Raw genomic sequence first — 17,456 nt, 5'->3', positions numbered from 1 at the left:
TAACATGCGAAAGACTGAAGAAGCCGTAAAAAATGAACGCAGCCTGAAATCAGTAAAAAAGAAACCTGGCATAGGACAAACCATGATGTATGCACTAAAAGATAAGAAGGATAATATCATCAGCAATCCCGAAGATATAGTAAAAGCAGCGGAAAAATTCTAAGCTGACCTGCATACAGTACCCAGAGGAGTCACGACACCTCACTTAGACACAGTAATGAACAGTATACAGAAACTCTCCTATAAATAGCGATGAAGTCAGAAGGGCCCTGCAAGACATGAAACGATGAAGAGCGGGAGGAGAAGGTGGAATAACAGTCGATTTAATAAAAGATGGAGGAGACATAATGCTTGGAAAACTGGTGGCTCTTTATACGAAGTGTCTATCCACTGCAAGGGTACCAGAAAACTGGAAGAATGCAGACATTCTATTAATCTACAAAAAAGGAGACGTTAAAGAATTGAAAAATTATGGGACCATTAGCTTGCTCCCAGTATTATATAAAATATTTACCAAAATAATCTCCAATAGAATAAGGGCAACACTGGATTTTGTCAACCAAGGGAACAGGCTGGCTTCAGGAAGAGATACTTTACAATGGATCACATCCAAGTCATCAATCAGGTTATCGCGAAATCTGCCGAGTACAATAAGTCTCTCTATGTGGCTTATATAGATTACGAAAAGGCATTTGATTCAGTAGAGATACCAGCAATCGTAGAAGCACTACGTAATCAAGGAGTACAGAACGCTTACGTAAAAAGCTTGGAAAATATTGCTACATGCGTGTGGTATTTGTTTGTTTGAACGAGGCGCGTAGGCGCCATCACTCCAGAAAAGAGGAGGAAGAACGAACTGGGCTCGCGCTGTGAATCTAACCGGTGAGCGCTGCAACCGTTGTTGTAATATAATCTGTAAATAGTTTCTCGTCTTACTGACTCGTCCTTCGCGTAAGAATATCTACAGAGGTTCTACAGCTACCTTAATTCTGCACAAGAAAAGCAGGGAGATACCTATAGAGAAAGGGGTCAGACAGGGAGACACAATTTCTCCAAAGCTATTCACTGCGTGCTTAGAATTCAAGCTATTAAACTGGGAAGGCTTAGGAGTGAAGATCGACGGCAAATATCTCAGCAACCTTCGGTTTGCCGATGACATTGTTCTATTCAACAACAATGCAGAAGAGTTACAACAAATGATTGGCGACCTTAACAAAGAGAGTGTAAGAGTGGGGTTGAATATTAATATGCAGAAGATGAAGATAATGATAAATAGCCGGGCAAAGGAACAAGAGATCAGGATCGCCAGTCGGCCACTAGAGACTGTGAAGGAGTACGTTTACCTAGGTCAATTAATCACAGGGAACCCTGATCATGAGAAGGAAATTCACAGAAGAATAGAAATAGGTTGGATCGCATACGGCAGACATTGCCAGCTCCTGACTGGAAGCTTACCATTATTATTGAAAAGTAAGGTGTGCAATCAGTGCATTTTGCCAGTGCTGACATATGGGGCAGAGACTTCAGAGCAAGTTAAGGACCGCGCAAAGAGCGATCGAACGAAGATTGCTAGACATAACGTTGAGAGAGAAAGAGAGCGGTTTGGATCAGAGAGCGAACGGGTATAGACGATATTCTAATTGACATCAAGAGGAAAAAATGTAGCTGGGCAGGTCATGTAATGCGCCGGTTAGATAACCGTTGGACCATTAGGGTTACAGAATGGGTACCAAGAGAAGGGAAACGCAATCGAGGACGACAAAACACTAGGTGGAGCGATGAAATTAGGAAATTCGCGGGCGCTAGGCGGAATCGGTTGGCGCAGGACAGGGGTAATTGGAGATCGCAGGGAGAGGCCTTCGTCCTGCAGTGGACAAAGAACAGGCTGATGATGATGATGATGGAGGTGGCGGGCCCCCTCCGAAAAAAAATCCTGGGTACGTGCCTGGTATGGCTGGCAATATGTCAAGCTGCGACATCGTGTCCCTCTGTAAGCCAGTAGACGAGCGGACTGACTGCATTACATCGGACTGCCGCTAACCGATCGGCGCCAGGATTTGTGCGATTGCGGCCGTCACATTACACCGGAAGATTACTATTAGGGTAAACGCCACCGCAAAGGGGACAGGGCCTGGCCGTGTCCCCTTGCGTGTCGTTTCAGAGGGTGAATAGAAGCGCAAATGTGAATGGTCTGCACGGTGCAGCCACCTGTTTGCATAGAGCTCAACCAGACACAGTAGCAGTAACAAAATGTATTCTTCTTTGCTGCTGGTGTAAATTTTTCGCAGGAGTGTAAATGTTTACACGTTGTTTTTGTAAATGTTTATAACGTTTTACACATGGTTAGAGCAATATAAGCTCTTTGGCTGGTTAAGCTTTACGCCCACTGGTGGTTGGACCGTGGAGACCAATCAGGCAGCGGACGTACGTCTACGGTTCATCAGTTCCGTCATCAGCTTGAGTTTATGCTTCCACCGTTCTGTCGAAACGTTCCGCTAGTGTGTGCTTAACTGAATACCAGACACGTTCGGTGCTGCGACCGAATGGTCGCAACGAACGCTGCTTCGATAGGTCTCGGTTGGGGAAGACGGCCAAGCGGCTAGCGGAGAGGTTTCGCGCAGGCGGGGGCGGGGGGGGGGGGGGCTCCAAAACAATTGGAAGTGGACGATGTGACGTCGCATCGTGACGCAGGACCAGTGAGGGATAGAGATTATTGTTTGTTTGCGGAAGGAAAAACATGGGGTAAAGTGCAGCGCAGTAACTGTCTCTCAGATGAGGACACCTCAACCGCGCTGCACGGGGGGGAGGGGATAGAAAAGAGTGGTGGTGGAGAGAGGGAAAGAGCAGCAGCGGTCGAACCGCCGTAGGCGTGGGGAGGGAGCTCAGAGGCGATCAGCTAGGGCGATGTCCTCGGCGAACGCCAGAATCGCTCGGAAGAGGTGCTTCTGGCTCGAGATGCATCTCGAGGGGTGCAGTAGATTGTCCACCGTTGCACAGGGAAAGTTGTGTGTACGGTAGACTTTTGCGAGGGCCGCGCGCGCGTTCGAGAAAGTCGGGCACTCACACAGCAAGTGTTCTAACGCCGCAGTTCCGGCAGAAAGGGGAGAGAGCTCCTTGTAGGCGATGCCTCCTCTCGGCGGGCGAGACGGAACCGGTCCGCAAGGCGAGGAGGAAGGCGCGCTCGCGCCTAGTGAAGCCGGCCTCCGGGAGATGGCGTGGCGGGCGTCCGCGCGCAATTCGGCCGTCTGGGTGGCGCGGTGTCGAACAAGCTAACCCATTGTGTGATTTGGGTGCTCGGGTCGTGTGCGCGTCGTGCGAGCTTGTCGACGGCCTCATTCCCGGCGACGCCGACGTGCGAAGGCACCCACTGTAGGCGAAGATCGAGCCCCCGTTGCTGCAAAGCATGGAGCCTGCACGCGACACGCTGGGCGAGCAGTGGGGCGCGTTCTTCAAGGAGCAGCTGCTGGAGCGCGGGCCTCGAATCGGTGAGTATCGCCGCACGAGTGATGCGCGGCCATTGCTCGACCACGTCCGCGGCCACATAAAGGCCCACGAGCTCAGCAGTGTTGGAGGACGCTCGGCAGGGCAGGCGGCACTGGTTTTCGATGCCGAGGCTCGGGGCGATGCAGGCAGCAGCCGCGGAGCCCGCCAGGTCGTCTTGTATCCTCGCTGCAGCCTCCGGCAGAGTTCTGACTGGTGTGGTTTAAACCTGTTGCCAGCGTTGCGGGTCAATGTTGCCAGACTGCCTGCCAAATTTGACGGGAAAAAACACCGTCAAATGTAGCGAATGCAACACGCCGTTTTCGAAGCGCACAGAGTTACCAGATCACACGCGCGCAGGCACCCAGCTCCCGACAGTACCGGAAAGCTGCTGCATAACCCGCGCGCTTTCGAATCGCTTGCTTGTTGTGGGCCCTGTTCCCCGACGGTACGAAGCGCTTTCTTTCGCTGCACACGCTTTGGCTGGTCCGCGCGGGACGAGGCTTTCGCTGGATCTGAAACTGAAACGCGTCGCATAACGATATATCGCTGCGCGCTCTCGCTACAACGTTAGAAAAGGGTTGCATCGCCTTGATTTGCAACAGGCAGTCTCCTGACGATTACGCTGCTCGCAATACATCGTTCGGAAACGGAGACGCGTCGCATAACTCTTGGTGCACGATATATCGCTGCGCGCTCTCACTACAACGTTAGAAAAGGGTTGGATCGCCTTGATTTGCATAGGCAGTGTCCTGACGATTACGCTGCTCGCAATAAAGACTTTTCTGAAACTGACACGCGTCGCATAACACTTGGGACGCGATATATCGCTGCGCGCTCTCGCTACAACGTTAGAAAAGGGTTGGATCGCCTTGATTTGCAAGCGTGCCCTCTCCTGATGCGCGCGATGCACGCGGCTCAGGCGAGGGAGGGGTGGCTGTTCTCCAGCGGCTGCTAGGGTGCAGCCTGCTTGAATATGTGTACACAAACGGGCTCCTAGATCGCCAATAGACTTCGGCCTCGCACGGCCTCTGCCCGAGCGCCGGCCATCGCCCCTGGATGATGCTCACGTCTGCTGCCTGAAACCTACTCTCCCTTTCCCCCTCTATCCTCTCATCTTTATTTCCCGGCCCCATTCCCCATTACGCTGCGCCGTGCTCCCATATGGGGTGCAGAACTGAGCGTATTTTCCCTCTCCCAAATCACGACGAAGATGTCCTGCTCGCTCACCGCTCCGAAGAATGGAGACAACCGCGGCGTCTCCTGCGGCGTTACTCACGTGAATGGCGGACGCCATAGTAGACGCCTTTGACGGAAGCCGTAGGGATGCGTTGTCGGCGCTCGTGTGTCTTGAAAGCGATCTGCGACGTGGCGCAAGTGGGCGCCTGCACGGGCCTCGTCTTCAAAGCGATCTTTGATGTTTGTAGAGTGCGCGTAGTGCTGGTAGCTTGGTATGCGCTGTGCTTTCGACGTTTTGTTCACGCTGAAGCGACAGATGCACGAAGATAAATTCATTTGGTGCTGCTGCGATTCCCCACTCCAGCATTTTGACAGCGAGTTTCCGCGCTAATCGAGCGAGATGTGTTCATGTTTTCCTGTGCGCGCGTGACACTGTGCTTGTTAATCTAGATAAATTACGTTGGCGGGCTTGTTGGTTTCAATCCATGATAGAATGTGTAAGCGCGACTGAACAACGACGCAGAAAGCAGTCGACACACAAAGACACAGCAGCCTGTGGATGTCTGCTTTTTCTACGTCCTCGTTGAGTCAGGCTTGCATATTGTATCATTGTTATTTTCGATAGTAAGTGAATGTTTACAGGTTATATACGGTTGCTAAAACTACTCTCCTTACCCGGTGCAGCTATTCACTAATTTGCTATCGCAATAAGTGCTTCGCCTTTCGAGCGAAACTGGGCCATTTTTTTCAACCGTTGTGGGCGGCTTGGCGTGCTTCGAAATTCAAGGCAGCCGCCGTGGCTTTGGCGACGTGACACAAATTGTTCATCACATGGGCGAGTAGTAACATCGCCCAATCTTCGCAGCGTTTCTTGCCTTTTACATAAATGGCCAATGGTTGGCGATATTTTCTCTTTGTGGTCAAAACATGCTATACAACACAACATCCCTTGCGCGAAACGCGCTGGTCATCTTTAATAGTGAAGCACCTCTTTATCCGCTAAATCTTACGCACACCTTTTTTTTCTTCTACGTGCAGGTTCTACGTGAGACGACTGAAGTCTGCGTTCAGGTCTGCGTCTGCACAGCGTTTCGCCAAACAAGTGGCCGGTGAAGCATGTCTGAATCCTCGCAATCTCTCGTCACCAAACCTGCACCCGAACGGCTCAGCATCCACTGGGACTCGCTGAACATCCCATGCACTAAGAAGGATGGTGGCAGCTGCAGCCTGATAAAACACCGCCATGATTTGAACAAGGTCCTTCGAGGTGCTTGCCTGGAGCTTGGGGAAGATGGGCGAGGAGAGAGCAGAGGTGCCGTCCTAATCGAGTGTGTCCAGTCACACGCGTGCGGGTTCGCCGCACGGGTCCCTGAGCGAGTCTCGTGCGTAGAGAGGGCACTGGATCTCGCCGAGCGTCTTCTCGCCGAGCATCGTTGCATTACAGCGATAACATTCAGGGTCATTTGGTTGGGTCGCGCTTCGATGCGTTCAGCAATAAATCGCAATCGCTTTTTGAAAAGCATTACCATCTGCCCAGTAAATCTATTATCACCTCACGACGACGCTATCTTGCTCGAAATGCTCAATCCAATGCCACAGCGTCGAAACGTCGCCCTCAAGGTGAACGACTTCGGAGAGGAATGGGGAGTCGACGTGCCCGTGCCTGGAAGGTCACTCGGCTTAGGAATGGATCACGTGACAACACTCGACGTGTCAGAGGTTTATATGAGCGACACCCTTGCGTGTTGGCTGATCCGGGAGCTCACTGAAAACAAGAGCATCACTGGACTCGGTGTCTCGCACAGCGTGTTCCCCTATCGCGACGAAGCCTCCAACGCGTTGTTCGCCAGATACCTCGCCAAAGAAGACTGCGCGCTAAGAAAACTGACTCTCAAATATACGGACATTTACCGCAGAGGGTTGGACCTGGCCCTGAGGGAAATCGTCGATGCACTCTGCAAGATGAGTACTTTGGAGGAACTGAACGCAGACATCGTCGTGGCGCCCGTAAGATTGTAAGTATTCCTTATAATTGCACCACGAACCGACGGTACACCAACAGGGCATCTTGAAGCACGTATTACGTGCTACGCAGCACGTATTCGCCCTGTAATGCCCAAAATGTCATTAGGAACATTAGAAGTATCATATACTTAGTTTCAAATGTATTTTAATGGACACAACTTAACGTAATGCCTATATTATTGTATTTCATGCGCTGTAGCTCGCTTTTGAAATGTGGAGAGTACAGCGAACAAGTCATTATCTGTATATTTGGCCCACAGGTAGAGTTTATTTAATATAACAGAGATTTTTTTCAACAAAATCGGTCCTCCTAGCTTCAAATAAAAGCACACATGTTTAATACAGGGTGCTTCAGCGAACACTTTCAAAATTTTTTAAAGGTTGCCTGTAGCTGATAACTCAATTCTAGTTTATGAGCCTGTCTACTCGAAGCCGCGGAAACTACTTGCACAAAAGATTGAAATCCAAAATGGACTCATTAAGAATTCACAGATTATCTTTATAGCCAATTATCTTATGACCCACATTGCAATTTACAAATTCTAGCAGTGGACTTCGCAAGGCGGGTCCCCTTGGAACGAATTCTCAGGACGACACCAGTTGCGAGATATAAATCGGAGAAATGGAGAAATGCATTGCGGAGAAATGCATTTGGCGTCCCAGTTACTTGTCTGCTTAAGTGCAAGAAACGACGTTTCGTTAAGAATTTAACTGCAATGCCAATGCATTTCTTCCAAAATTTGGGAAAATATTTGTCGAAACTGGTGTCACCTTGAAAATTCGTTCCAAGTGTTTCCGCCTTGCGAACTCCACGGCTAGATTTTGTAAATTGCACTAGGAGCCATAATGTAATTAGTTAAAAACATAATTAGGGAATTCTTATCTCAATTTCATTTTTTTGTAGAAGTATCGTCCGCCGTTTCGAGTAGACCAGCTCATTAACTAAAATTGTGATATCTGCCAAAGGCAACCTTTAAATATTTTTGAAAGGTTCCTTGATGTCGAACTACGATTGGAAATTACGTGCCTATGAAAGCGATTTTCGTAGCTGAGAGTTTAGCTGTTTTCTTGGACTTTGTATTGCCATTAGTTAAGATTAGACAAAATTGAAGTTGCTCTTAAAGGAACGCGAAAACTCTCTTTTTAAGCGAGTAGAATGACGTATCGTTTTCAAATGACTGCTAGTAATTGGGAAGGGAAATGGTGAACACCACCAGGGAAAAGGCCAAACTTGCTTCTGGTTGAATTTTGTGCCGGAACCTCAGCCCCTCATTTCGATATGACCTCATGGATATGAAATTGTTTTTATTTTCATTAACGCTGGTTCATTGACGCGATAGTTATGGGCACCTTGTGGGTCTTTGGGAATAAGGTGTGGTCCTCATTTGTTGAAACATAAGTTCTTTTCTACACCTTTAGAAACATCGTTTTCTGTTTCTTGCATTAGAATGCATTGGATCTCTAAAGAGCTTTCTACTTGAGGCATAATTTTTCAACAAATAACTTTTTTTTCTCCCCATGTGTTTGCAGCATGAGCACGGTCACCCTCTTCGCCGAAGTCATCACACGGAGTGGCACACTACGGCGGCTAAGACTACCTTCGACGACATGCGAATGTCTTGCGACATTAAAGAATTCAACTCTCCAGCTTCCGGATCCCCAAGCGGCGAAGTGCATGGAGTCCTTGTGCCAAGGCCTGCAGAAACAGAGCTCGACGCTCAGCCGGCTCTGCATTGACATGCGGATTTTCGGAGAAGCAGAGTGCCACTCCTTCTTCCATGCAGTCGCGGACAACAAGGCACTGAAGACGGTGGTCGTCGACACCTTGCCCTGCATCGACGGACTCGACAGAGTCTCCAGAACTATCCGAAAACGGGGACTCAATGACCGCGTTGTCGTCAAGGGACAATGCGCGCACGACAACACAAGGCAGCTGCAGCAATGCCCACAAATCTGCAATGCAACCGTCGATACGGTGATGGGAACTGCCAATGTCCTGCATTTATTTATCCCATCTTTACGCGTTGTCAGTGGTTGCGATCACATCACTTCGCTGCGGGTTCAATGCTTGGGCTGCGGAATCAATGAATATTCCGCCTTGACAGCATGTATAAGGGGCTCTACCGCACTCACTGAGGTAGACATAGACATGAATCCCGCGTGGATCCTTGGGACAAGCCCGGAGCTTCGGGAAGTAGAGGGAGAACTGGTGTCAGCTCTCGCTTCTAACGTCAAGCTAGCCAGAGTCAACCTCAAGGGTTTCCAGCTGTCCTACGACGACATGAACGTGCTCGCGCGAGCCGCTAGCAGGAGCCTCAGCCTCATTGAATTCACTCTGAGTTCTGCGTGCTTCCTTTACAACAGTGATGATAGAATAAGCTGTCCTCTACACGAGACCCAAGCGTTCCTCGAAGCATCCGACCACAAGGACGGCGCGCTGGCGGACATCATGGTATGACTCTCTCGTAAATATTTTTTTTTTGTCTGTTCGCCATCACAAGGGTAATGATAACCAGTTAAAGACAGCGCACGCACATGACTGTCCACATTGAATATTCTAGGAAAGTTACTACGCAGAACTCTTGATTGTCATTAGCATACTGCGTCATAAACGCCACCATTATCCATGATCTGCGCATGTGCACTGATACTAGTAGCGTTGCTTTGAAGACTGTGAGTACTTGCAAATTTAGAAAGCTAAATGCTGTCATAAAATGCATCACAAGAATGCTCAAGGCTACAACAAGGCGCAGACAAATGTACGTATCATCCATGATTCACATGTTAGCTGAATGATAATCTCGCTAGAGTTCCCTGTGGGAGACTCCGTGGGACTTAACGGAATTAATCTTGGTACCGACTAATCAGACAGTAAGCTTTGCTTGGCCGTTGCCGCATAGACAGCAGCACACTGCGCGTCTCTTTGCCTGCACCTTTAATGTAACGAAGTGCATCGTTAAGTCTCCCATATGTAAAATATCCCTTCCGGCACTTCATCCAATTGACCTTAACTTTCCCCTTACATTCACGTAAAGGCGCTTGTTCGAGGTATGCGAGTTGTGCATGACCAAATCACCAGGAAAGGTAACTGCGAGAGCGGTTAAGTACTCGAAACTGGGTGTGGCACAGCGATTTATCTTTTCTTTCGACGTCCCAAGCCACCTCGAAATTCCCAGCTTCACCATTTGTCTAAGCGCGAAGAAAAAAAAATTACTACGCATCTCCACAGCTGACCACACTGGAATCTGAACTCCGTGCCACTGGAGCAATGTACATTGCAGAATCGAACGCGCTAACCACTAAGTAATCGCGGTACATCGATGATGGGTAATTAGTGCCAGGCTTCACGCTCCAGGCTGATTGTCAAAGGAGTGGAAAATGCTCATGCATTTGGTAGGCATTTCTGCCTGGAGCGGCTGAGCAGAAGGGTGGGACTAAAGATTAATCTGGAGAAAACTAAAGTCATGTTTAACAGTCTCGAAAGGGAACACCAGTTTACGATAGGTAGCGAGGCACTGGAAGTGGTAAGGGAATACATCTACTTAGGACAAGTAGTGACTGTTGATCCGGATCATGAGAGTGAAATAATCAGAAGAATAGGAATGGGCTGGGGTGCGTTTGGCAGGCATTCGCAGATCATCAACAGCAGGTTGCCATTATCCCTCAAGAGAAAAGTGTATAGCAGCTGTGTCTTACCAGTACTCACGTACGGGGTAGAAACCTGGAGGCTTGCGAAAAGGGTTCTACTTAAATTGAGGACGACGCAACGAGCTATGGAAAGAAGAATGATAGGCGTAACGTTAAGGGACAAGAAAAGAGCAGATTGGGTAAGAGAACAAACGCGCGTTAATGACATCTTAGTTGAAATCAAATAAAAGAAATGGGCATGGGCAGGACGTGTAATGAGGAGGGAAGTCATTAAGGGTTACGGACTGGATTTCGAGGGAAGGGAAGCGTAGCAGGGGCGACAGAAAGTTAGGTGGGCAGATGAGATTAGGAAGTTTGGAGGGTCAACATGGCCACAATTAGTACATGACCGGGGTAGTTGGAGAAGTATGGGAGAGGCCTTTGCCCTGCAGTGGGCGTAACCAGGCTGATAATGATGATTTCGTAGGCGAGAAGGAGCAGCACTGCAATGCGCGAGGATTACATTAGGTGGGCATTGGAAAACAATGTGTTCTTGATAAGATGGCGGTGTCCTTTTCGCGATGTTCCTCGTTGTTCTCGTGAAAACAGCGTCGGCGTAACAAAAGAGGCCTTACGTGACAATGATGACGATAAGCCTCAAACAAAGTACATAACCACTATAAAAGATCCCCCGAAATTTAAAGGTCTTTGTGGAAAACAACCTGTATAGCATCGTCAATGATGATGCTCAACAATGACGTCTAAGCGTCAAACGTCGCACGCATATCTCGAAGGGCCGCACTCCGCTATCTCGCTCCTCGCATCAGTTGTATGAAAGATGTTGGTTCCCAACTCTGCTTGAAAGTCTCAGGCGGGAACTTCGAAGCGACTCACCGAGCCGTAAAACCATGAAGCGTTTTAATAGCGCAACGATTCCTTCACCGGCGTACTACATGCTGATACAAAAGCCAAATTAATAAAGCGATGGAAGCAGATTTAAAATTGGGAAGACATTTGACTGGAGTGACTAGACGTTGCACTAAGACGTTCTGCTAACGAACGAAGGAAATATGAACTGTGTCTCTTTTACACAAAACAAATGAAAAAAAAAACCGATTCACCAAGTTTACCTGAAGTATATTTAAATGCTAAAACGTTGAATGGTCTCGAACAAAAGAAAAGGTTACCATTAGCCTTTGTAATAATAACTGCGAATATAAAGCTCTCGAAAGCCATGCAGTTTACTAAATAAACATAGGCTACTTCGACGAGGGGAGTCTGAGAATGCTAAAGTCTGTTAGTGAAAATAGGTCGAATTTAATAACATGTTCAGCATCTCGTAACATGTGACCTTAGATGAGTAGGCACATGGCTAATAAACCTTCACACGCTACCTGATGACATCAGGGCTGCCAGATTCGAGACCATCGCCATTGGGCAAAAAAAAAGGGGGGGGGGATGTTAAACATCCGTACACAATAAGTGGCGCTGGCTAACACTCCTACGGCCGCAGATCAAGTAACTATGGGGACCCAAGTTATTGGCCGTTGTGCTACAGCCACGGCCGGGTCATGGCTGTAGCAGAATTGGAAGTCCAACGCAATGCTAGCGTTGCGGGTCAGCTCCCAACGGCGACACGTTATCGTGCCGTCCACTTCAATTTCCCTTTTTCTTGATTATGGTGCACATTTCAACTGCTAATTTTCCCAATGCCTTCCGAATATTATATATATATATATATATATATATACATACATACAGGGAGAGAGAGTATACGCGCTAGGCAAGAGCAGTACCGATTCGTTGGAGACACGATTCATGACAAGTATTTTTAACTAAACGGCGAATGCTTCAAATTACGTAGGTCTTGACCGGGGTTGCATCGGCCTAATGTTTAATTACACCACCAAGCTATCGTGTCCGCAGATCGTGGTTATCAGCTATCGTGGTTACCGCTGCTATCACGATGTCGCAGCACGCTCGTCAATCACGTCGGATGCTTGCGTCAACTGCGCACATGCCAACATTTTTTGAACGAATATATTACGTACTTTGGTGGAGTGATGAAATCGGGAAATATGCAAGCTACAGTTGGAATCAGCTCGCACAGCAGTGATTGGATATCGCTGTGACAGGCCTTCATCCTGCAGATGGCGTAAAAATATACTGATGATGATGATGATGACGAAGATGTTGTTTCTGCACTTACAACGGCGTTCGCCTGTAATGTTTGTTTGCTCTATGTGAAATCCTGTGGTTGCACTGGATGGCGCTTAACGTTAAAATGCTCATAATCACGTTGCGTAGACTTCATATCGGCAATCTACGAGTTTATTTCTGCGACGAAGCAAGCGAAGCTATGATCGAGACGGCGCGTTATGTTTTCATAGTATATGCACGGCTACCTTGAATTTCCTTATCGATTCGCGCGCGCTAGCCACTTCAGTTCCGTTTTCGCGTAGACTACAGAAGTGCTTGGAACGTTTTACTTTCGCAGGCCCACATTTCATTGGCTTTCCAAACCGTTGCTTATCTCTGTACACGCAGGAAGTGGCCAGGAAGAATGCATCCGCCGTCTTGGACGCTGCAGACTTCGTGCTGGGCGAACAAAGCGGCGTCGAAGGTGCGCGCGCCGTAGAGCTGATGCGTGACCACCCGCGTCTCCTCGAAATGGTGATGGAAGGTGCTGACGTCACTAAGGCCGAAGCCAAGGAGAGGATCCGCAGCGCCCTGCTTCACGTCCGCAGCAGTACCATTGACGAATTTATGACAATGACTGGCATCGTCAAGGAGGCGGTGGAGTGCCTCAGTCATCCCGGTGCCAGGAGGCTTCAGCTCGCCGACATTGGCCACGACTGCTGGCTCCACATTCGTAGTTTCCTGAAGATAGCGGACGTCGTGTCACGTTGAGCCAGTCCAGGTCGGTGAAAACAATCTAGCAGCTTTTTTATTTCGCCGTCTGCATGGGGTCGGGGCTTGAAGGAATAGCTCGTTTAACACAGCATGACGAAAGCGAATGTGGCTGTCTATAAACAAAAAATGAAAATGACACGAATTTTTCGTAGATTGCTGAAAAGGAATTCGACAGTAACTTGCGAAAAAGTTGTTAAGTTTGTCAAATTCCTGCTACAGGCATCATTAGCCTTATGACTTAACTGTAAAGCTGAGATTGATTTTTCTATGGTGCACGATATTTGCTTTCATAGTATAAAACGCACAAGCTCAGAAGGCGAATATATCATAAATATCCGATATCATCTTCGATAGTACTTCAGTCACATGGGGGATAAAAAAAGTATTAGAGTCTTATTTGTGCCTTTACTTCTTTTCATACACAATAATATAACTTTTAATGACCTCACTGACAACGAGATTGGTTGCACATGGTCGGCTTTCTTATTGATTGATAGCTGTACGCTTTCTTATTGATTGATAGCTGTACAGGTGAGAGAGTACACACCGAATGTCTTCGGCATGTACCATATAAAAAAATACCAAGAGCGCTAAACGAACCTAAAGCATGTTTCATGCTAGCTGATCTGCAGACTGCATTAGGGTTGATTACTCGGGAGATCTGCGTACCGTGACGTCATAACGCGGAAAAGTGGCACAGGGGATGCGAACGGCGCGACGTTAGCGTCACGTGTTCTGTCTCTCAGTGCTCTCTTGTGCTACCAAACAGGGCCGCGCAGTGAATAGCTGTGTAGAACATCATTAGGCATTTGATATAATTTATTTTTCATAAATTAACTTGCTAATGGCCTTCTCCTTTTCCTAGCGCCTTTATTTTGAAGGCAGGCAAATTACCACAAGTCAGAGGGAGAAAATGGAAGCGAAAAGAGCGAGTTGGTAGTCGTTCATACTTTCTTCTTGCTCTATACGTATATAGTACAAAAAAGAGACCGCAAACAATGAAGATAATTATAATGCGCAAACATAAACTGCCGTCAATACTGTCATGACACACAGACACAAATGGAACATATAAAGTTCAATTGAAAGATTAGAATTCTGCAATAGATATTTCATTCGTAGGTAAAGCAGAGCTTTTGTAAGCTAGAAAGTGATGAAATATCACGACCTCTTATTTTGAATGAGTTATTTTCGACACAACCCGCAGTGTGACATTGAGACGACTAAGGGTATTCACACATTTATATCATTTTCGCTTCCTCGTTGTGTTGTTAATGCTAATCAATAAATGTTACCAATATCTGCTTCATTCTACAGTGTTCTGGAGCAGAGCGTGGCACACTGAGGGGAGAGGAAACCAAGCTGGCTCCTCCTGCTGTCGTCGAAGTGCGGCTGTAAGGAGGGGCTGTTACGTTTCAACAAACAGGGCTCGGTTGTGCGCCTCTTGATTTTTCCCACTCGTCACATCGCCGACCCAGGAAGCTGTTAGGAAGCCACTGAACACCGCTTCCCATCGCCGATATGGAAGTGTTGCAGCGTCAATTGAATGTGTTTTGAGGTGGTGGCGTTGAAGCAGTGGAGGAGGCGTCCTGTCGTTTTCCTCGTATTACTTCACGTGACATGAAAGGCGATTGGAGTTTGCTTGACACGTGCCAATTTTGGAACGATGGCAGCGTGCCCATCTTTCTTTATTGACCCTGATTTCAATCCTGAAACAAAGCTTAGATGTATATATCTCTCTCCCGATACTATGTGCAGCTGTTCTTTTAATTTGCATGCTGCACTTCGGAGCGAGTGATTTGAGGCATTTATTAAGCGCTAGTGTTCTGCAAAGTAATGTCCATGGTTTTATTGCGGTAAACAGTAACATGCAATAACGCGGACGTGTGTCTTTCAGCGTGTCTACCACCATGTGTTCCAGTGCAGAGAGCAATCTTGTCCTTTTGCATTACCCTGTCCGTAAAGTGTCAATAGTCACGCATTCAGAGTTGCGTTGCATAATTGTAATCCTCATGCCTGATGAAAGTAAGAAATAATCCATGCGTGCTTCCGCTGTGCAGCCCGAGCTAGCATTAAGAGCTGGAATCTGTTCGCTACCAACACTGAATGTGAGAGACTGGAGGCAAAAACGCGAATGTATTTGAACTTGAACGTGACGGAGTTTCGTTTATTTCCTTCAACAGATTCTCATTCGCATTTATAGCATTGTATTTAAGTTTCTTTTTACACCGGGGAAACGTCAAGTATACAGTACCACGCACTCGACATAAGCTATCAGGTATAGTTATATTATCGAACCTTTTACCTCGGTATGTAATGCTACATCGACATTCAGAGTGCGTTTTGTTCTTGAACTAGAAATATAACAGTATGTATAAATCTGATCTCTAACCACGCGTTTATACTACTGTTGTGGAAGTCAACGGACAGTTAGCTTCCCAGACAGATAAGAGTAGTGATGGTAGGTATAGCCATGTATCGAGATTGCCTAACTCTATTACGATGACATATCCACACTGTGGATAATTGACGGCATGTAAATGGGGGGCGGAGAGCAGTGAAGGACTAGGCGCACTGACAATTTTAGTAATTTTGCCACCATAGAGTGAGTTTCATTCACACAGGAACCACTCATCTTGTGTTAGTAGCAGAATGTCATAGCCACAGTGGCACGTGAATAAACTGGAGAACAAGTTCGTTGTCGACAGATTTGTGTTTTTGTTGCCTGTAAGTAAAGATTGCAATAAATGAGCGTGTCATGGCAAAAAGACTGTTTGTGGACATTTAATAAATAAAGTGCATGCTGTGTATACAAGAAATGCAGAAACTTAGCACTCCCAGGGTTAGTTTAGTAGCAAAACATAAATACCCCAGAAGGTGGATGGCAAAACGGCGCCGCGGTAGCTCAACTGGTAAAAGTATCGCTTGATCCACTTGCATGTCCATTGATTTAGCATGTCTTTATTTCAATTTGTAAGTACAAGTGATTTACCCTATGTTTTCCTTGTGGGCTTCTTCTGATATGGTTAATAAGAATCGGGCCTCTCGGCTCCCTTTCTTCTCGATCATTACATTACGAGGGTCTCGAATCCGGCGACATTGATGCCTTTAGGTAGCTTGTGTGCGTTTATAGGCCGGTTGTCGTCACCCAAATAGATCATGTACTCGTGTCGCCTGCGACAAAACGGATGTTCCACATCCGACGCCTAGGTTCGTGAGTGGTGGCGCTGGCTAACACTCCCAGGGTTAGTTCTAGCAGTAAACCGAAGAGAGTGAATGGCTAACCGGGGCCGCCGCAGTAGCTCAATTGGCAAGAGCATCGCACGTTTGATGCGAGCACGTCGGTTCGTATGTCACCTCAGTTATTCCTCATACAGGTCAGTTATTCCTCATACACTCATTTCCATCAGCTTCTCATTTCTATAATTATTAAGTGTGTAATTTCCACTATGGTGCTCCTGGTGTCCTTGTTGTTGCCTTATGATATGGTCAACAAAAATGGGGGCCCTCGGTTCCCTTTCTTCTGGTTCGTTATACATATATATACGGAGAGAGAGAGAGAGACAGAGACGTGAAGAGGGAGGAGTGGTAATTTTCGGCAAAGAACCCCCCCCCCCCCCCCCCCTGAAATAAGTTTCTCGCTACGCCACTGTCTTCGTCACCTAGAGACGCACTTGTCGTCGGCTTCCCACTCATGCCAGCGTATCATCGATATCGCACTCTCTTATGAATGTTTCCCGTACGTTTAATGAGCGCGACTAGATCATCAAGGCATATTGGAAAATTTTCACTAAAAAAATACACCACGGCGTTTTGCGCATTACCACTATAATATTGGGCACGCAGTCCAGTAAGCTTCACGTTGCAATAAATCAACGGGTACCATAGAGATTGGTTGCCAGTCCCTTTAAATCGTCGTTTGCAATCTTTGCGGGGCCTGTTGAGGTGAACGAGTGACTTTCGTAATTCGTAAGAAAAATACCACCATTTCCAAGCGAGGGCCAAGGAATGAACGCGAGAGCCATGATTATGCGAAGTGCAATGTACGTAGCTGTAGTGGCAGCACCAATTGGAGTAAACGTAGGCAGCCTATGTAAAAACGAGCTGTTGCGTCAGACCATGCACATATGTTTCAACCTTGCCATCGGAAAATCTCATTTTATGTATTTTTTAAATGTTTATTTAAGCATACACTATAGACCCTCCGTTAACCCTACGCACAATCAACACAA

At 47.3% G+C, this 17,456-nt stretch overlaps 1 protein-coding gene across 1 annotated transcript; it reads left to right on the top strand.

Moving 5' to 3' along the window:
* The first annotated feature begins 3,202 nt into the window (after positions 1-3,202).
* Positions 3,203-16,161, top strand: LOC126517632 (uncharacterized). The gene is made up of 5 exons (XM_055064844.1): positions 3,203-3,485; positions 5,698-6,674; positions 8,215-9,136; positions 12,859-13,231; positions 14,542-16,161. The coding sequence occupies exons 2-4, from the start codon at positions 5,776-5,778 to the stop codon at positions 13,219-13,221; spliced, it is 2,184 nt and encodes a 727-aa protein (XP_054920819.1). The 5' UTR covers positions 3,203-3,485; positions 5,698-5,775; the 3' UTR covers positions 13,222-13,231; positions 14,542-16,161.
* Positions 16,162-17,456: the final 1,295 nt, after the last annotated feature.

This window comes from Dermacentor andersoni, chromosome 11, assembly GCF_023375885.2.
Source record: "Dermacentor andersoni chromosome 11, qqDerAnde1_hic_scaffold, whole genome shotgun sequence".
NCBI classification, from domain to species: Eukaryota; Metazoa; Arthropoda; class Arachnida; order Ixodida; family Ixodidae; genus Dermacentor; species Dermacentor andersoni.
Note: the sequence above shows the minus strand (reverse complement) of the source record. Positions and strands in the feature narration are given on the sequence as shown.

Coding starts and splice junctions, on each gene's coding strand:
- LOC126517632 (XM_055064844.1), top strand. CDS start 5,776: ATGTCTGAATCCTCGCAATCTCTCGTCACCAAACCTGCACCCGAACGG. Junction 6,675..8,214: donor GTCGTGGCGCCCGTAAGATT/GTAAGTATTCCT, acceptor ATGTGTTTGCAG/CATGAGCACGGTCACCCTCT. Junction 9,137..12,858: donor GCGCGCTGGCGGACATCATG/GTATGACTCTCT, acceptor CTGTACACGCAG/GAAGTGGCCAGGAAGAATGC.